Source organism: Zonotrichia albicollis, chromosome 10 (genome assembly GCF_047830755.1).
Source record: "Zonotrichia albicollis isolate bZonAlb1 chromosome 10, bZonAlb1.hap1, whole genome shotgun sequence".
Taxonomy (NCBI): Eukaryota; Metazoa; Chordata; class Aves; order Passeriformes; family Passerellidae; genus Zonotrichia; species Zonotrichia albicollis.
Window position 1 is genome coordinate 21,164,968 of NC_133828.1, and position 20,825 is coordinate 21,185,792.

At 39.0% G+C, this 20,825-nt stretch overlaps 2 protein-coding genes across 9 annotated transcripts in view; one reads left to right on the forward strand and one right to left on the reverse strand.

Moving 5' to 3' along the window:
- Positions 1 to 20,825, forward strand: part of DYTN (dystrotelin) — a 78,838-nt gene that overhangs the window by 36,209 nt on the left and 21,804 nt on the right. For 2 of the 3 annotated variants that reach the window (XM_014265074.3, XM_074548300.1), the window contains one exon: positions 1,027 to 20,078. The exons of the other annotated variant lie outside the window; for it this stretch is intronic. Coding sequence is in view for 1 of the 2 variants with exons in the window: in XM_074548300.1 (XP_074404401.1) it covers positions 1,027 to 1,119 (93 nt within the window). In the remaining variant the exon portion in view is untranslated. Of the gene's footprint in view, positions 1 to 1,026; positions 20,079 to 20,825 lie in introns of those variants that run through there. 3 annotated transcript variants of the gene reach the window in all.
- Positions 8,631 to 20,825, reverse strand: part of ADAM23 (ADAM metallopeptidase domain 23) — a 64,027-nt gene continuing 51,832 nt past the window's right edge. The window contains exons 25-27 of one of the 6 annotated variants that reach the window (XM_005484153.4): positions 15,383 to 15,473; positions 13,132 to 13,186; positions 8,631 to 9,646 (exon numbers count right to left, since the gene is read on the reverse strand). In XM_005484153.4, the coding sequence (XP_005484210.2) occupies positions 9,518 to 9,646; positions 13,132 to 13,186; positions 15,383 to 15,473 (275 nt within the window). In that variant the 3' untranslated portion in view covers positions 8,631 to 9,517. Of the gene's footprint in view, positions 9,647 to 13,131; positions 13,187 to 15,382; positions 15,474 to 18,041; positions 18,183 to 20,065; positions 20,157 to 20,825 lie in introns of those variants that run through there. The other 5 variants (XM_005484156.4, XM_005484155.4, XM_005484158.4 and 2 more) reach the window with 5 other exon arrangements.

Here is a 20,825-nt window from a genome sequence, read left to right on the forward strand (position 1 = left end):
AAAGTTGATTATTTACTCACAGATGAGACAGATTATTTACTCATAGATGAGACAGAGGTTTCAGATCATGTAACACTACAGAAAGGATGCTATTTCTACCAGAAAAATATAAAAATAAAACAAAAGGTTAAATGATCAGGATAAAGGAATAAGGGATAAGTAAGAAAAGGAGGAGGCCATTTAACTGGTATTTGCATTTTGAATAGAGCAAAGGTATAAATAACTACAGAGTTGCTTTCTTCTTGCATTTGCTCCCAGCAAAATTTCTGGTGGTTTAAAATTAACATTTAAGTTAATAGGCAGTGGCTTATGGTTGCTTGAGCTAAGTAAGCATTTACATATAAAAAAAGAGATTCAGCACTGAGGCTGAGAGACAGTAACATGTGATGGGATGCACAGCTTGCCTGTTACTTCCATAAGCAGCCACACCTGAAAGCAGTATTAAACTTTTTAAACTGTCCCACATTATGAAAGACACCTGTTTTAGGCTTACTAAAAATGCTTTACAGACATATTCTTAGCTGAAAGTTTGGGTTTTGCTGAGTTGGGTTCCAAATTATTCCAGCTTTGTGTGAAACTTGGCTAAGTGATGGCAAAGGCAAAACTTGTGATTCTCAGAGTGGGGGATACCCAAAGGTCTGTTAGCTTTAAATTCATAGTACCTGGTAGAGGCTTTATTTTTCTTCAAAATCCACAAAGGAAGAGTGTGGAAACCTACTTCCACTTTTAACTTTTCCAGTTCTCCTCTTTGAAGCAGAAGATTAAACTATCCTTAAAATTGGCTCCCTGACTCGCAAGAGCTTCTTGGAAATGAAATTAAATCATTGATCCAAAGTCTGCAGCTATATTTTACTAATTTTTAAAATTATATGTAGAGAACTTTGAGTATCTAAACCTGTGGTGTTTTTTTGTTTTTTTTTTTTTTTACTTTTGATGTCAAGTTTTCTTTTTTTTTTTCTTTTGGTGGATTGAATCTCTATTCCCAAAGTGTTTGATGACCCCACACTGCTCTAAACAACCTTCTAGGTCTATTGTCTGTTGAAATGGCCAGCAGGAAAGTCACTGGGTGTGATGCAACACTTCAGCAGTTCTAACCAGTGGAAAGCTATAGTTACCTAAACCTACAATTCTTCAGTGCTGTACACTATTGCTGTCGACCTGAAACATTTCCGTGGAGCTGACAGACAAGACATGGGACAGGGAGGAGACCAGGGTACTTCTGTGCCAGGAGCTGCAGCCCTGAGGACACCCTGGCATGTCTCTGGCCTATGCTGAGAAGTGGCCTTCTGCTAGAAGGTTTGAGGAACTGCAGCTCCCCATTGGACTACATTTGTCTTACTGTAATAATGTGTCTCTCTCTATGCCTACCAACTGTTGGTGTGAGATATGGCGCTGTCTCCACTGCCATATTCATAGTGTTTCCCCAAGAGTAAATTTAGGTGACATGTCAGAAGTGTGAGCTGGCTTCATTGTTGAAGCCACTTATTTAAATTCATTTGTGGAAGAGGTAACATTTCTCCTGGTAAATGTATTTAACACAAGCTTTGAAAATACGTGTGGAGCAGGTATTTTTACAAGTGCAAGCTAAGTGGTGTTGGTCAAAAAATTCATATATATTTTTGAAAATATAATCTGGTGATATGTGACACTGTAAATGCAAATGACCTTTATAAAGGATGTGACCACATTTTTCTCTAGACTTAAGCACTCCAAGAAAATAAGAAAGAACCCCAAACTGATAGCATAGTACATTAAATATTAATCCTTGTCTTTTGGGCAAGTTGTCTCACATTAACCATTCAGTTAGAGAGCTTTTGATTAATTTTAATGGCATTCTGAGTATTTATAGCCAGACAACTCTTAGTTTTTGAATTAAGGGATTCGTTGCCATTTGGGTGCTGGACTGATATCAACATGTTCCAGAATAAAGTAATTGGTTCTTCCTGACTCAGCCCTCCTGCTTTCTCATGTTCCCACAGACAATGGGGAAACCCTTCTCACCTTCAGCACTCCAGGCAGAGGAGTCACCCTGGGTATGTCACAGCTAGAAGAGCAGTTCTGTGAAACATGTTTTCACAAACATCCAAGAAAGCAAGGCTGTTACAGGATCAGTTTCTGACAGGGAGAAAAGCACTTTCAGAGTGCATTCTTTCCTGAGGCTGAGTGGGACTGCAATGTGGAATCCCACCTTCTCTTTCTCTGAGAGTGTTTCTTTCCTGCAGCTCTTGGGAGAAAAGGGTGTTGGAGCACGCCTGCCTCAGGGCAACTCTTGGGCTATGCCAGTGGGCCACAAAGGAGGGCTCCAGCCCTGCCACTGTCACACTCATCCCACAGCACAGACACTCCCCTGGCAGCCACAACCCCACACAGGGAGCCTGCATATTCCCACTCAAAGTTGTCTGGGGAAAATAGTCTTCAAGAAGAAATTGGAGGAGGGGATAGCAAATTATTTAGGGCCAAGAAATAGGTCACAGGAGATTCTGGAGAGTAATGAGGATATTCTGTCCCATGTGAAAGGGCACGTGGGGATCTTCAGTTCTCCTTGGTTGCCTGCTCATTCTCAGTCTCTTTGCTGGACTATCCACTTTGCTCTGTGTTTTGCTGGTAGCTCCTACTAGGGTTCTTTGGCACTTATAAAGTACTTGCCACTCTTCAAACCACAGGTGTGAAGCCTTATGAGTACACTACTGCTGTTGTCAGAGAAGAAAGTTGGGGGTTTTTAATGTGCAAGATCTGCCATGTAAAATTTATCGGCAGACAAATCTGCCTTCTTGAATTATTTTTCTGAATGAAGTACTACAAGCTCTGTCATTTAGATGAGTAAAACTCATACATTATCAGTAAGGAACCATGTGATAGAGGCAGATAGAACATTGGGTATTTTTTAATTAAGTATATAGTTTATTTATTTTTTTAATAGGTCAGGCCACTCAGCCTTTGAAACTCCCATTTTTATTTCACAAATGTACCCTTTGAAACCTATTCTCAAAGGAGATGCTATAAAGGTGATACTAGTGTGAATTTCCACGTAGTGAGTTTAATTTGGAACTTCTGAAAAGATTATAGTTTAATTTAACAAGGTCCTTTATTTCCTATCCTATTACTGATTAGGCACAGCTAAAAAGTTGCGTATTTCATGAAGACTTTAATTTTTTTGAATACCTGGGGAGGGGGGTTTGTCTCAAACTTATCAGCTAACCAGCTCTGCCTAAAAGCACTGCTCCCTGGCCTGGGTGCAAAGGTCACCTTTGTGTACATACAACAGTTCCTGCCCTAGAGATCTTGTGTTTGAAGTGAAAGTGCCCAGCAAAATCAGAGGAAGGAAAAGTGAAGCAAAAATGTAATGGGACCGGAATCTTTTACCTACCTGCCTAGCCCCCTGATCCAACAGAGGATGTTCTGTAATGTAAGGCAATTGTTTCTTTCCTTCTGCAAATGAGGCAATTTTCAGTCTTGTGTTCAGGACCTCCTCATTACATAAAGCAGGAGTTAAAATCTTTAATTTCCTAAAGCTTTTCAGTGAATGCTGGAGGGCACTAGAATAGTTCTGTTTCTTGGAACTGCTTTCTCATGGCACAGAAATCCTGGTCAAGCATTCATTGTCTATAAACTATGTTATTGTTAACAGTATCTGTAAGAGTAACTTCATAATGGAGCAGGTCTTGAAATAGCAATACAGAGTTCAGATGTACATGAAAGGAAATAGGGGAGAAGTGACTGACTCCAAAGGAGACAGGCTTGCTTGTGTACCTTGCCTCCATCTGATTTCATTGTTGTGCCACTCTGAGTGGGGCATGTTGATAAGGGAAAAGGTATGGGGAGGAAATGGATGGTCAGAATATGTAAAATCCCAACAAAAATATATGAATGGAGTATGGAGGTTTAGACTGTGGTCCTTGTACTTACTTTTAGAAGTAACGTGAGCCTTCTCTTTGAAAGAACAAATTGAGACTGCTTAACAAAGCCATGAGCGCTGCTACTGCAAGTTCTGTCCATTTATTCTGTAATTATACAGTTATTAGTGTGCTTTGGAGCAAACCAGAGGGCTAGAAAACATGTTTTGGGAAGAGGTCCTTGTTAGGGAGATAAACATCTCTGTTTACATAAGCTGAAGAGAGGAGTGGAAGCATCTTTGTGTGATGAGGCTGAAAGTCAGGCATTGCTATAGACAGGTGGAGCTTTAGGTGTGCCCAGTGCTGCTGCCACACAGCTGGGACCACTGGAAAACAGGGCTGTGCTGTGCTGGTAGGGTCTGGGCACTTCCTTCAGCTTCACAGCACAAGGTGCTGTTCAGCACAGCTCCCATCAAGGGTCCTTAGGACATTGTCAAAGCTGCAGGCTCCCAGGAATATCAGCTGCGGCTGCTGGTGCCATTTTCTTCTGTAACCCTCAGGTAGATTTGAGATATTTAGACATTTTTCATTCATGAGAATAAACTGATCACCATCTCAGCTGGAGATAGGAAACCAGTCAAAAGCAGTTTGCCTGTGCTGTTTTTTGGCTGGACAGTGTCCAGGTTAGAGTGCAGGGCAGCAGCACATGTTATGTGTGGGGACATTTTCTTTCTGCACAAGAGGCAAAGCAATGTTATACCCACAGCATGTTACTGGTGTGTAATGTAAGGGGGGTGTTGTGCTCCTGCCTTTGTCACCAGTTAAATACAGCTGCAAGAACCAGCCCTTCTCTCAGCTGCTCTGTGTAGTGCAGATGCAAACATTGCTTCACAGTCTCCAAAGGAAACTCAAAGCCTCCAGCAGCTGGACTGATGGCTGAGGAAATCTGTGAATGTATGCTATACAGTGGTGCAGTGTTGTGCTCATGAAGTCTGACAACTGGACTTAGACCATGTAAAATACGTTTAAGTTCTTCCGTGCTTTGAGCTACCAGCTTTGATGCGGGAATTCTTATACTGGCTCACAAAGTGCCACACTAAAGCATGGCCTGTTACAGTACTAGTGGTAAAGATGAGGGCTATCCCATGACTTATTAAAAACCAAGGTTTTTTAGAAGAACATTTTAATAAGAAAAAATCAGCTGGCACTTGATTATGGGTTTTCTACAAATTAGAGCACTCATAATTACACTGCCCTCAGCAGTTTGAGGTTGCTCAGAAATAACATGTTTAGTGGCTGGTGATGCTGGTCTGATGCAGAGTCCTTGTACTTATCTAAGGGTTGTGCCCCTATTATGTTACCTGTTCCCACTAAGTGACTTATTCTACAAACCTACAAGAATGTGCTTGCTGAGTTGTGAACAATAAATAATTGAACTGAATTACAGTGTGTGCAGCTTTAAGATAATGTTTTTGTGACCTTTTGCTTTCAATTGTACTGGTTTGAGCATCTCTGCCATTAAAATTCTTAAGCTTTCCATGGACACTTAGTCTCTGTGATATTACTGATGGATGATTTATATTAACTTTTCAGCTCTTGTAGGTAGGAATCTATAGGAAGTACATTTGGAACAAAAGAGGCTTTTTTGGGTTTGTGCAATGTGGCTTGGTGTTGTGTTGGTTTTGTCCATGATAGTAAGTGCCCCAGCAGGATCAATCTTCAGTGTTTGTGCTGAAACTGAGAAAGTTTTCAAAAACAATTCTAAGAATTTTTTCTTGTGAAATCAAAAGCAGGTATGCATCTCTCTCTATATTGCTTTTCTATTCATATGCTGCAAAAGACTTAACTTCTATTTTAAGGAATGACTGTCTATTCTAATTATAGCCAAAATGCATGTTTATATTGAGTTTATGGATAAATCCTATATTTAAATGACAGGAAATAGATGTGTATAATAGTGTATCCATTAGTGAGAGTGTTCCCTCACTCTATCATTCTGAATGAGAAAGATGTTTTCATACAGAGTGTATTTTGTTTCCTTGTCTGGAGCTGGAGAAAGCAAAACAATATCAGTAGTTATCTGGTAACTGTGACATGCATGCACTTAATTTTCCCAGGCTGGCTTCACTAGAGTTAGTCTGGCAAAAAAAGAAAAGGGAGATGTAGTTTCATACAGTACTCCATTAAAATGATGGCCACAACATCTGGTTGTTATGATGTAATTATTTAAAGAATACTTCAAGGGCCTTATTTATTTACAGGCCTTCCTGTAATTATATAATTCAGATTTTTGAGCTGGAAAAGGCTTCCCTCCCCTACCAAAAGCCTCCAGGTGTCACTGAACTCAGTGTAGCCAGCAGCTGGGACTGAAGCAGGCTGGGCCCATCCTGGGTGCAGGGGCGCTGGTTCCATGCACGGCAGAGAGGCTGCGTGCAACGTCCTCCCACAGACACAGCCTCACTGTGAGATTTGACACACTTTGAGATCTTTCATAAAAGAAAACTCCATTCAATTTCCACTACTACAAAGGTGATGATTCTTTGAACACAGAAATTAAATTAAACGGAGAGAATAAATAAGAAAAAAAAAAGATTGAAAATTAAAAACTACTCCATTCCATGTTCATGACATTTTTAATACTCATCTTGCTAAGATGCAGAACAAGGACTATTGAATTTCCATTCATTAGCAGCCAACAGGATATGAATGAGTATTAACTTCAAACAAAAACTTGATTTATAACAACATCGACTTGTGCACTTAAAAAAATAATTACAAAACATTTTTAAAAGGAAGAGTAACAGTGGAAGCAGTAATGAATATAAAACATGACTGATTAGGCTTAAAACATAACTTCAAGTATTCTATGGCATTTCCTCAGACATTTGTCTCATCTGTTTGTGCAATATCCATCTTTGCATAGTAAAGAAAAATTGGTTAGATTCCAGCCTTGAGTAATCTGTTTCTTGACCATGCACCTATACAGCTGCTAATTTGCCTGGCAGACTTCTCTTTTAGGAGTATCAGATCAAATCAGTGAGATCATGCAGCAGACTGGAATGAGCTATACAGCTACCACAGCTTCTTGTCCAGCTGAATAGGTAAATAATGGAGCAAATGTAGAGTGGATGAAATGGAGGCAGGGTCAACCTGGTCTTCTTTTGATGCCGCTTTGCGATGAACGAGTTACTGCTAAATGGATATGCACTTCCCAAAGCACAGCCAGGGCATGTACAAAATCAACACCTATCAAATCCAGCTTTTTAACTGTCTACCAGCACAGGAAGCACTTTAGCCTGTACCTACTCTGAGCTGTATTGTCACTTGTGTTGTGTGCACACAGGGCAGAAAGTGTGTTCTTCCCATGCACACAATGGCTGAGGACTGGAGCATAAATTCAGTCAAGAAATCCTAATTGCTATGAAACTGCTGGTGTAAATAAAAATGTTACTCCAGCACTGAACATATATACATAGTAGTTGGGGACCACTGTGGTCTGATTTAAAACATCACATCACACACTAACAATGTTGTTTGTGAAATGCCTCTCCGAGGTTTATTACACAGGTAGTTTATGTATATCCAGTTGACTTTACTTATTGTAATTTTTGATAGCACTGGTGTTTCTGTTGTGGGTTATGCTTGCTTTGGAAGCAGAACCTGAAAAAATTTAGATGTTGTGTTCCCAATTGCAGCACTTTTAGAGAAACATAATACAGTTGCAAGTATTTTTGGTTTGTCATCAGAGAAATGTCACTAATGTAATTCTGCTTAAAGCCAAGCAGGAAATTTTCAGAATAAGGTTTACAATTTCTATTAATGTAAACTACCTGTGTGTGCAGCACCTTTAACTTATAATGTAGTAAGTGTAAATGTGATTATGTTAAAGCTGATTGAAAATATTTAGAAACAACTGTGAATCAAAACCAATTGAATTGAACATTATCACAATAAGAAAAATAACTAAAATGAGGTTTTCTAACTCACAGGAAAATGTCTGCAGCATTTTTTTTATGTTTTGGCTCTTAAAGCTAACTTGGGAAATGGATTTCCTCTGAACAAAGATGCAGGAAGTAGTGTAACTGGGCTTCTGTTGTTACTAAACATCCAAAAGTTACAACTTTTAAAATATTTTGGATCTAATTCTAATTATCAGACACAGCAATTAAATTTTCAGTTACTTCACTTACCAAATGATTTAAGTCAAGCTTAAAAGGATGAGCCAGACTGTCCAGCTCTGTACTTAAAGGGAGCCCTAAACTAGACCTCTTCACAACCCTCTCTCAAGGCAGCTGCAGCCAGGGGGCTCCTGGGGACACAGGACTGCTGCCCAGGACTACTCTGTAAAAATCTGTGTTGGTGCAGGTGTCTCTAAAAGTAATGACAGCACACCTGAATTACCTGGGATTTTGCACATATTGTGGTGGTAACTGGCTATCAGTAGCCAATGGTCAAAGTATTAATCTTGCATTAAAGTTCGAATAGTGGCATGCATCAAAGAGACACAGGGAGTGCGTTAAAAAGGTCAGTCACCTTTGCAAGCTGCTTCCCGTGGATGGGCAGAAGGCAAGAGAATAATAAATAGCTCATTCCAAGCTTTAACATATTTTGACTATTTTAAGGCTTATTTAAGTTTTTATTTTACAGGATCTAGGCAGGAAAAAAAGTAGCTTTTCTTAAAAAAAAAAAAAAGAGTTTGGCACTTTTGTGATTAGTTTGAGTGTGTGTTACTTATATCATGGAAAAGTCTGTATAACAGCCAAAAGAAGTAATTCAGACTTATAGTCAATACATAGATATGCATTTATACATTTTAATTGTTTTTGGTTTCAAGCATACAAACTTTAGATCACATCTGTTTGGTGTCAGAACTCCCTGCATCTGCATGCTGTTATCTGCCTTTTTTGAGCAAGCCCAGAACATCTGCTGTACAACATGCTACAGAAAAAAAGGGGAAGAAAAAAACCCAAAACCAAACCCAACATCAAAAATAGATTTACATAAAGAATAGAACCTTTTTATATGGAAATTCTTTTCTCTCGTATATATATATTTATATATAATCTGTGAAAATGATACATCAAAATCTTATTTCCATATTTACACTTTTTCCTTCTTGGAAGAATTCCATCCATCATTCTCTAGCTTCCATACCCAAGAGGCTCCTGTCCAAGGTGGACAGTGAGCCCATGGAGCAGGGAACCCTCAAGTCCAGCTGCAGAATGCACTGCGTGGCTGGAAAAGCTGTTGAAGCCTGGCACTGGCTTCCCAGTGCTTTGTATTTATTGGGCTGCAGATTCTGCTTGGGGTCAGCTTGCTAACTTGGTTGTTTGTATGTGAGCCATGCAGGTTACCCTTTCAAAATCAGCTCCTCATGCCACTGGAGTTTGATAAGAAAAAGGAAGTCATGCGAACTCAAGTGAAGTTAGAGTGCCAGCAGGCTGGGAAAGAATCTTTTGCAACTCCATTATTTTGGAACAGTTCTCTTATTGCACTTGGTCTGTGTGTCTCCTTCTTAATTTGAGAAAAGGAAAAAAAACACCTGATTTTTTGAAGCAGTTTGCTTGTACCACTTGTCAGTTAATGTTAACAAGAGAAAGGTGAATAGAGAAAGTATTTCCAACTTATCTCAACATCCCAACTTTGTGTTTATAGTTACTGTTCTCATGTTCTTCTGTACTGATTTAATTCTTGTGTAGCTGCAGCAAGGACATCATACCCAAAATCCAGTAGTGCAAGAAGCAGCTTTTGGAATGGCATTTCTTCAGATAGGGCCTTGCTGGGTTGGATCGAACCTTCGTTTTTTGACATTTCTTCCAGGTTGCATCAAAAGGAGATGGAAAGAGAAAAATGCAAGACGTTAGTGAGGTATAACAGGAACGCAGCCATTGCTAAGGTCATAGTAAAGTAAAAAGCTCACACTGACAGTTTAACCAGGAAGTTTTTCAAGGGGTAACTATTTAAGGAATTTGGTTGCATGCTTCCTACGGCACAACACCAAGTACAGGTTTCCTTGTGCAGTTTAAAGATCATGCTGGCACACAGAAATCAAGTATTTCTGTAGTATTTCAAGTGGTGCTCTAAATTTGTACAACTTTTCAGCTCCCAGTAACACATGGTGTGCACTAGGCCAAGAATGCACACTTTTACCTAAAGAGAATGAGTCACAAGTGCCAGGAATGGCAACACTTCAGCCAGCAGAGGCTTCAGTTCTCAGAGCAAGTGCCCAGCTCTGGGTACACCAGAATTTAAGTGTGTGTGCCTTTGTGAGCTCTTACCACACTACTGACCATAAGTGCTGTGAATCTTAGTAAGGAGCAAAAGACAGCTGAGACATTGCATTCGAAGGAGACTGGACAGCTCTGTCAGTTGTGTGATTGGAACTGAATGTTAAGTGGCAGCAGGCTGGGGACATCCAATCTCCTGCGATGTAGATGTCCTATGTCACACAGCAAGACATTAGGAAGCAACAACAAAAGTTGGGTGCAACTTCCCCAGTATCTGGCTTTATGTGGGGCATCAAGCAAGGGGCTCATGCATTTAGTTTTACCATTGGGCATACACACCACTACCACCAAACCAACATGCAAAAAATACAGAATAGGAATTCATATAATCCCTAAAGCTACAGACCAACCCCTGGATTTTTAATCTTCTGCAGCCCTGTTAACTTCTACCATTGCTACAATATTTATTCTATACATAAGGTTTAACTGGTGGTTTGAGACTAATGCAAAGGCAACTTCTTTTTGAGAGGACTTCCAGAGGCTGGTAATTCTTGGGAATCCTTGATTTTGTTTTTTTCCTTGGATACCTGTGATTGGATTTGTGCAAGATGAGCACTTAAGAACTGCTAGTTTCTGAAAGAAGATTACTGTATTCATCTTTCAGTCTTTTCCCCTCCAGGATTACTGTAATAATGCTCCTTTGGAATGAGGCTGATATTATGTCAGTATCTCAATTCCTTGTCCTCTAAACTACAGGTAAATTTGAGATGAGGAAAATAATTTTCAGGCCAACTTGCAGAACTGCCAGATAGGAAGCATGAATATTACAGAACTTGGTTAAATGTGAGTTAAAGGCTGCTGTGTATCTGCTTGTCCTGCCAGTTTCAATGAGAAAAGGACGTCTGCTTCTTTTCCCCTATCTCCTTTTAAATACTGTCTAGCATCCTTGAACTCAAGTACTACTGATAAACAACTAATTACTCAGTCCTTTTAAATCAACAATGCAGATGAAAAATCCAGGCGACATAACTTGTCCTTCCACTATATGGGCAGTACCATATTACTGTTTGCTTGAAGAGGACAAGTCCTTAAAACAGACACTGAATTACACTGTTACCTGAGCTTATTTTAATTAAAGAAATGGACTTTACAGTCTTAGAGGTAAGAGGACAGATGCTATGCTAGCTTCCCAGAACAATCTAACAAAACTTTTGACTTTTATCTTATCTGCTCTTTTCTAACCTGTTCTTCACTGGTGTAGCGTTCTAGTACAAACCTCATCATGCATTCTGTCCAAACCGTATATTTCCTTATTTCCTAGTTTTATTCAGCAGAAATACAGCCTTTGAAGAACAAGATACTGACCAAACCACTGCCTTTCTTCACTTAGGATATTCTGCTAACAATGTTGTATGAGGGAGAGAAACATGTGAAGAACTAAAATAGCCTGAAATAGGGAACATGAGGTACAGTGTCAATAAGGAACCAGTACACACATGCAAAGCTTTAACAAGAGCTGCCATTGTAGCACTTCAGAGGTGAGCAGGGAGGTGTTACCCTGCAGGAACTGAAATTCTGTTCTGATTACCTGACCTGCTTTAACAACTTCAGCCTGAATTACCAAACACTAATCCAGGTTCTGGATATTTCCACCAGTTCTAGCTTTGAGTTACAGCAGTACAAGATTCCTTCTGCTATGCTTCAGTTAAGTGGTAAGGGGGCAGAAGTGTCCTCTAGGGCAGGACACACCCGAGAATGATGCTGCTTCCTAGTCCTTTGTTGGTTTATGTGGAAGATCTTAGAACACCAAAGACTCTGCATTTCAAGTTTTAACGCCTCTTTAAATAATGAGGGTCATTTCTGTCTGTAATCCAAAGGGTCTCAAACAAAAAGAAAAGAAATAAAAGTATAGGTTATTTTTAGTCAAAAAAGCACTCCATGCCACAGCACATCACTGCCTAACATGGTCATGTTTACCAAAAAAAAAAAAAATCAGAAAAGAAACACTCCCTCATTATCAAGAAAAACTCCTCCCATTATCAAAACGAGGGACTAAAAAAAGCAACTTAAAATAAGTTGACCTGACTGACCTCCCATTTCTTCCAGTAGTTTGGGGAAAATATTAGAAAATACCTCACATTTTATTCTAGCTGCTGTTTGTGCAGTGATGACTGGATTTTGGTCCACAATTCACGTATGATGGAAATGCTGGTAAGGGACCAAAACCTCTTCCTCACAAAATTCCCACCAGCGTTCCACTGCTTTAACTTGTGGAAACCTTTAGGGTCTAAATGCAACAGCCCAGACCAGTTCAACCTCAGCATCTGTTATAGCTGGGTAAGTCTTTGGTTCCTTCCTGAATTTTCTATTAAAGAAACAAAAAACCTTGCAGCTCTTTAGCTAAGAACAATTTCTGGAAATAGAATTGTGCCTACAATCAATTCTCTATCTGTAACTTTTGTATTCTGCTATAACAAGCAGCAGCTCTTCATGTATATTTCCACATCTCTCTTATTACTATTACCTCTTAGCAGTGTTTTCTTACCAAAGCTGCTGTTAAAGTCAGTAACAAAAGCATTAATTGACTTGTATTACTGCAGTAGCTTAGCAGAAGTGAGTGAATATATGCTAGGGAAAAATTGTAGGCCCCTGAGCTTACTCTAATGGTAAAAACGTCCTTCCTATGTTAAACACTGCATGTTAAAAGCTTGCACAGACTCGCTGCACCAAAATCAAGTTGTTACTGCTGTACTTAGATTTAAAAGTATGATGCAAGGCTCAACTGAATAAAATCTACTTCTTAATAAGGTTTCTACCCACAGCCTTTAAGCCACCTGAAATGTCTCATGAGATTCTATATTCTGTAAAATTGTCAGTTAATATTTTCTTTCCTATTCTGTCCACACATTAACTTGATTTAAAATTAACCTTGGATTCATTCTTGAAACCGGAATTTGTTTGTTGAGCTGTTTTTACCTTTTTCTCTCTGAACCTGCATCAATGTTTCTTTAACACTTCCCCTCCAACCCCCACCCCAGTTCATGAACAAAGTTTGCTTAGTTGCAGCTTACGTTTGATATGGACTTGACACCACAGTACCGTATGTTCATATGAACATCTGATAACCTGTGAAACAGAAATCACATCTCCCAGTTTGTAAAGCATTAGCTACCTTCTCTCATAGTTGCAGAGACTAAATATATCACTTGCTTAAAAAAAGGAAAAGTTAAAATCTCTTTATTATCCTCACCTGTCCCTCCAGATCTATGTGAATCCAAATATCGGGGGTCTACATGTGCTAGCCCTCTTTGTGTACAAGCTGAAAAGCCTCTTCTGTTCCCCTCTGGCCCCCAGAGGAAACATGCACTTCAAGCTGTGAGCTAGGCCAGGCCAGTGTCTTTGAGGTTCTGCTACAGAACAAACAGCTGTATCTTGCTCCTGGGACAGCAGGAGCTCCAGGAGGCATTTCCAGTGCACATCCTCTATAGGCAGAACAAGCTTCTTCCTTTGGGCAAACAAATGGCACCAGGGTGCAAAGCTGATCGTTTGTGGGAGCAGTTTGAGAAATGTGAAACATGAAACATAAATAATCAGTTACATCCTGTATGTTTTAGACAGGGAGGGATTGTCCTACTCCTCTCTTTAGTGCAAGTTCTCAAGCTCTGTGTCTGTTGGAGGCAGGGGCTGCAGTGCTGATGGCAAAGGGCAAAGATGGCCAGGGCACAAGACAGCTTGAAAGGACTCAGAGGAAGAACTCACTAATTATTTTATATTTTCATGACATGTATTTTGTTTTCAGCAAACTACCTTATGCAATACAAAGCTATCATCTAGGGATGCACACCCTGTTTCTGCAAAATCTGTGAATTGCTAAGTAATGGGCAAATGTCTCTTACTGTAGAAAACTCATCCAAAAGGGTAAGCAGACTTTTTTCCCCCAACAGAATCTTGCTTGGTTAATTCCCATGGGCACCCTCCAAACAAGCACTGAGAGAAAAATGAATGTGGCTGAGTCTGAGAACACCAACAGTGCCAGGCAAGTTAATAGGGACTAATTGCCTTGTCCAGGAGAAAGGGCAAAGCCTGATTTTCTGCTTTCAGTAGGCCTGAAAGAGATTTTGAAATATTTTCCTTCTATATGCATAGTTAATTAAGGCCAGCTGAAACTTCAAAAATATAAGAGTATAAACCAGAACATTTTCAGGTGACCTTTGAAAGTGAATTACAAGGTAAGATGTTATCACTAGATTCTACTTTGATAACTGCCTTAATCAATTAGGGAGTAATTTTTTCTTCTCAATTTTGACATGGAATATGAATAGAAGCCATAGAAAATTTTCTTTGAATTATTATTATTATTACTACTACTTACTCTTCTGGAAGAATTATGGCTTATTGTTGTATCATGGCTTAACCTTGATTCATATTATTGAAAAGAAACAGCAACTTTAAATGCCATGAGAAATCATTTGCACTGAATTTCTTCCATGATCTGTTGGGAGAACTCTGTCACAGTGTTTATAACCTTTCTAAAGGGAGAACTTTCCTACCAAATACAGGCCCTGCATCTGGGCAGACTGAACACTACAGAAAGGGTAGGAATTAAGTACCTTTGTACAAGACTCTCTGTTTGCTTTAACAGAGTAGTCAAGTGGAATGACTAATCTGTTAGTCCTTAGAGTTACAAAACACATCAAACTACAATTGGGAGAGAAATGCTTTCATCTTTCAGGAAATAGCTGAAGATTTCAAAATGGCCTCTCTAAACCTGAATTTGTTTTTTAAATTGTGTATCAATAATAATAAAAAAAAAAACAACTAAAAAAAAAAATCAGTAACCACAAACAAGTTAGGTCAGCTATTCCAGAGTCAACTACATCAACACTCCTGAAAACGACTCTGCTCCTTCCACTACTGACCATTTACATGACATCTCTTGTTTTTAAAAAGCTGAGCAGTTTGAAAGCACTACTACATTCAAAATATGACATGTATCTTTTGGGGGCTTTTTAACCAACACAATCAGCTTCAATGCTATGGACAGGAGGTGAAAAAAGACTTTGTTCCTTAAGTGCTAATTTAATTTTCATGAATTCACCTAATTCTTTTATTGTTATTCAACTTTGCACCCTGATAACATCTGCTATTTTCAAATCCATTTCCTTTGCTTGTTTACTGCATGTATAATTTCTTGTTCAAAGCAGTCTGTTAGAGTCTGGGGGTTAACTTGGAACTCTTGTAGCAGGAACTCAAAACTGAGTGATGTAAGCAAGAAATAGAAATGCCAGAGCCACCGAGGAGAAGACATGCGGCATTGCTTACTTAAAGCCCCATCCTGTCCCCCCAAGGACAATTGCTGCTACCAGGATGGCACCAGCGATGGAGCCTATTATAAGATTGGTGGCACTAGGACCTGTGATAAAGGATTAGGGTAAGACAACATAAGAACCAACGACTTCATTCACATTTCGTGAAGCATCTGAAGGGTAGTCAAACAATTCAGGGAATATGGACAGCACACAAGGTGATGCCTCTAGACAGTCTCAACAAGCCCAACTTAACTTACTTTTCTTTAACAATAGGAACAAACAAAGCTGTTGGTCTCTGCATTGCGCTATGCTGACTTCTACCATTGATAAAATCCTAGTATTAGACAGTGAATTCCATTGTAACTTACTCCATTATCTGCTTCATGAACAGTCAGCTGAGGACACTAAGATAGTTGTGAATAACTTCTTAACTTACAGGGAAAAGGATGAATGCTGTATGTTTTAAGACTACAGAAAATGAGAAAGAAAGAAAAAATCCAAAAGCCCTCTCTTTTCATGGTGTAGATATTTTAATTTGAGCTGAGAGCATCCAGGCACCACTTATCAGAATCTGGACAGCCTACAGTTACGTCAATGCTAAATATACAATTGTTTGACAAGAGCAAAGGATTATCTAATAGGGAATGAAAGTTGAAATAAAAGTTTATTTCCACTAAGCTTTCCAAACATCAAAGCATCTCTTCATCATCCTCAAGAAGCTACTGAACAACAAAGTGGAGAAGGGTGGAGCAGAAAAAAGAGCAACAAAAAAAAGCAGCACAAAATATGTTCGTGCAATTTTCTGAAGAGGGCAAGAGAACACCTAAATAAGATATTAATAATTGACCCTTAAGTGCTCTGTTTACACAGGACAGAGGTTTGAGTTACATTTGCTCTATACGAAAACTTCCCATTGCAGTCTTTGATGTAAAACATTGCAAAATGAAAACAATTCAACAGTTCTTCTGCAGAATATCATGCACTTTTTGTTCAACCATTTACATATTCAGGAATAGCCTTCAAAAATAGCTCTTACCCTGTCCCACTCTTCCCAAACCAACACTTCTACACAGCAATTGAAATTTTCCTAATTAATTGTTCTGAGCTGAGTTTGGAAAACTGTCACACAGCTAATATAAGGAAGAAAGAGGAGCAGCCAGAGAGCAGCAAAGAAAGAGCAAGGGCAGCTGCAACAACTGAAAGTTTTAAGCTGTTAGGTCGATATTACAAAACCTCCTGCCCAACCCCACACACTGCAATAAGCACTTGCCCTAAGTTTTAAAATTTACTGCAGCCACCTAACTTTATTGCTTCCACTACAACTTTCTCACCTCAGGGCTTCTGGACATTCTGATTAGCTAAAAGAAAACCAAGTTTAAAAAATTGTTTCCTGCAGTTCCTACACATAGAGTATTCAGGAACATTAATAAAATGGTTGGACTGAAGAAAAATTTAATGAGCTTTAGAGACAAACAGTGGACAAATACAAAAAAGGTAATTCTGCACAATTTGGAAGAATGTATCTTATTTGGACTTAAGTCACACCTGGCTCAAATTAACAGGCCTGAGCATGGTGGAGGATAAGGGCCATCCTGCAGGCATTGTTGTTCCAATTAAGGCCTGCTTGTAACAGCAGCTTAATGAGCCACCATATCTGACTGAGATCTACTGTTTGCTCTGGATTTCATCAAATGATCTCACAGAACAAAGGACTGAAAACACAGCAAGTGATTTATCTGTAATAAATTTGCCTTGAAAATCTACAATAAATAAGCCTTGAAAAATTCTAAAGCCAATTTCTTCCTAGCCATAGAATGCCATCTTCTCACAAAAGAGGTACAATGATTAATTTATAATAACATAGTCATAAATTAGATAAAGATGTGCCAAATCAACACTTTTACATATCTCTTCTCACTATGTTCCCTGGCTGTTAATGCCCAGGGATGTGTATCCATTTCAAAGAGCACATCTTATCACCAAACATCAGTTTATTCTTTAAATAAAGAAAATCAGTATTGGTTTTATTTACTATAAATATTAAATAATTCAATTAATTTAAACAGAAGATGATAATATACCAAAAAATTAGGCTCAGGTAATAGAAAAGTATAAATATTTAAAAAATCAAGCCTGTAGAATAGGTAATACGACCAAAGAGCAACCACTTATTTATGAGTCTGGAGTACTCTAACTGTTGAATCCCAGTTTCAAAATACAGAGATCTAAGAGGATCACTGATGGGTCATTTTAAGACAGACTGTGCACATAAAAGTACTTAAAATGAAATTACTTTTATGTGTTATACCTTACTGTAAGGATCTATGCCTTATGTTTTATTAAGCATTACCAAATAAATTGTATTATTAATAAATCAGAGTTTTGCTACCAGTAAAGGGACGTTTATGAAGAAAAGTAAAAATCCATATGGTTCAGCTTAATAAAGCTCTCTGTCACTGAACTCAGATGCTTGACAAACCAGAAGTAAGAGGCAGGTCTTAATAACCACCACACTGTGGGATCATTTTCCATCCAGACTATCACAAGAGGCAACACTTGGGTACATTGTTCTTTCCACCACAGCACTGCCATAACCTGCAGACACAGATTTGTCAGGAGGAATCTCCTGCAGATTCCTGCCTGGCACACCCCTTCTCCTGCAAGGACACTGCCCCAGCATGGCTATCCTACCATCCCTGGCCAACTTTCAGGACTCTGATACAAATCCTACTCAAGGTGTTAAAGCAGAACACACCTGAAACTTCAGCAGACTTCAGACTATCCCCAAAATCTTCATCATCATCCAATAGATTCTACAAGAATGAATACACACCATTTGAAACTCTGCCAGTATTAGAAAAGGCAAGCTTACTGCAGACTGTCCTGCAGGTAACAACAACTCTGGTGATCTGATGTCCTTTCTTGCCTGTTGTTTTGCCAGCCAAATCCTCTGGTTTCAGTTATCAAAGCTAAGTATCCATTTTATGGCATGAAAATCCATTTTATGGTATGAAATCTGGAAAAGAAACTACCATTTTGTCCCCCATGATTCCTGAAATAAGTTCATAAATTAAGTAATTGAAGTTATTTCAGCACTTTGAACAAGCATTTACAATCTGCAAGTGAAGTGGTGAGGAAGGAGGAAGAAGGACAGGTGATGCTCACACCCTCCCCTGCAGCCACACAGGTAATGGCCAGCAGGGCACTAGGAACACAGAGGGAATTTGCATTCCCTGTGTACTTTCTATAAACCAACAAAATGTAGCAGTGGCTTGCCTTGAATGCACATTTGTATCTGAAGAAATCAGAGGACAGAGAAACATTGATGAGATGCAGGAAAAAAGAATGAATAGAAACAAAAAGAATGAGTCAGGTAGTGAGTGATAAAAGCAGAGGAGAGATGAAGAAAAGCTGGCATTGGTATAGAAGGATACAGGAGCAAGAACAAATGGTCAGGGACACTGGTCAGAGCTGAGTGGCTTGAGACAGCAGGTGAGGGAAGAGACAAACAGAAGAGAACAAGGCAGAATGTAAGCAAAAGGCAAGTGGTCCTCAACTTGCAGGTAAATTTCCTGCTCCAGATTCTGTCCCCCAAATCTCTACAACTTTCACAGTCTTCAGTTTTCAGCAAACAGTTGTAAAAGCTACCAGTGAAACACAGATCTGATCTTTCTCAAGGAAATGACCTCTTACCTTCTTCCTTCTATTTGTTTTCTAATAATTGTCCCCTGAGAATGCAAAGGTCTCTACTCTTCTGAGAATCTCGGATCAGTTTCATGCATGGACAGGTTCCTAGGGCGGCAGAGTCAGACACACAAAGTGCTGCTCACTGGACTGTAACTGTGTGACTGCCTTTGCACTCAGCCTGACTGGAAATCACAGACTGTCCTGCTAACGAGCCCCCTTCAGAGAGGTGCCACTGTCACATGCCAGATGTCATATATAGAGCTAGAAACATGGAGAAGTTGGAAATCTCAGAGCAGTAAAATAGCAGTCATGTCATCTGTAGTTAGCACAGTGAATGCAGAATGAAAAAAGCTTTTACATGGGCCTTTTTATGTGTATATATACATGAACACAAATTTATATAAATCATAGCCGTTGTTAAAATTGAGGTACTGGGATAACACTTAGGATTACCATTTTCTAGAACTATGAAAAGACAATAAAAATTGCTCATACATATTCTTTATACATGTATACTACACTCCAGCACTGTGCTATCCTGAGGTAACAGAATCTTAGCAACAGAACCTTCAGAAGCTTTACAGTAAAACTACCTGTTTGTGTGACTATCACCTGCTTTCATCTGCCTAGCTTGATCATTAGACTAAAAGCTCTGCATGTAATAAAACAGTTCACATTACTCAGTCTATTTTGCAAAATAATCAAGAAATCTCTTTTTTCTTCTCCTTTTCCTTTTTTAGGTAATTTGGTGTAATGGAAACATTTAAACATTTAATTTTATGGTGACAATGTAAAAATTCACAAACTTATTGTTTTATGCCCCACATTATCCCAGACAGGAGAAGGTTCAACACTGCATGAGCAAACCACATGACACAGACACAGTCAAACACACGACAAACACGTCACCACAGGACAAAGCTAGGGGAACACAGAGGGCTCAGGGTCACAGGGTTACCTCACACACCAAGGCACCAGACAGAGAACTCAAACTGAGAAAAGTGCTTACTCTATTCCCCACCCTGTGCCTCCAAAAATCACCCCCAAGGCCAGAATGGTCCCTGCCACTGCACCTATTAGCCTGTTAGCGGCCATGCTCACTGTGTGGAGGGAAAAGGGAACAATTTTTCAGGAAATCATCACGTATGTCTGAAATGAAAACATGAAATAATTCCTCAAAGGAATACTTTAGAATATATTCCACTGTTGGACAAATAATTCAAGTCTCCTCACAAACCTTTGTTTACCAAATAGTGTAGCTTTAAAAGTTCTGAAATGAGCTCCATTTGGTTTTCTTTGAATGCTTGCAAATATTTCAATGAGAAGTTTTCCTGTAAATTCCTTTCAGCTTGTGATTCTATTATTGACTCTAAAAAGGAACATCCTCAAGCTACTGCTTATTTAAACCAGCCAAAATGTAAATAAATTAGCAATAAAAACCTTTTTTTACTTTCTTTTTGATTACCAGAAACTTACTGTATCCATTATATAATTAAGAATATGAAAACTGGAAACAATTCCACCTCAGGAAAAAATAAAACCCCTCAACTTTTAAAGTAATTACTTTAGTAATTAGTAATATTTTTCTTTGTTACTGCGTTTATCAATAGGACTCTGTTTATCTATATGACCTAAAACAGGTAACACCTTTTTAAACCAAAAGCCTACCCTAGAAACATGCTTCAGGTAACACCCTAGAAATTTTGATATGTTCAGATAGTCTCTCAAGAAATTGAGGCCTTGCCTTTAATCCTTATAAGTTCCTTAAG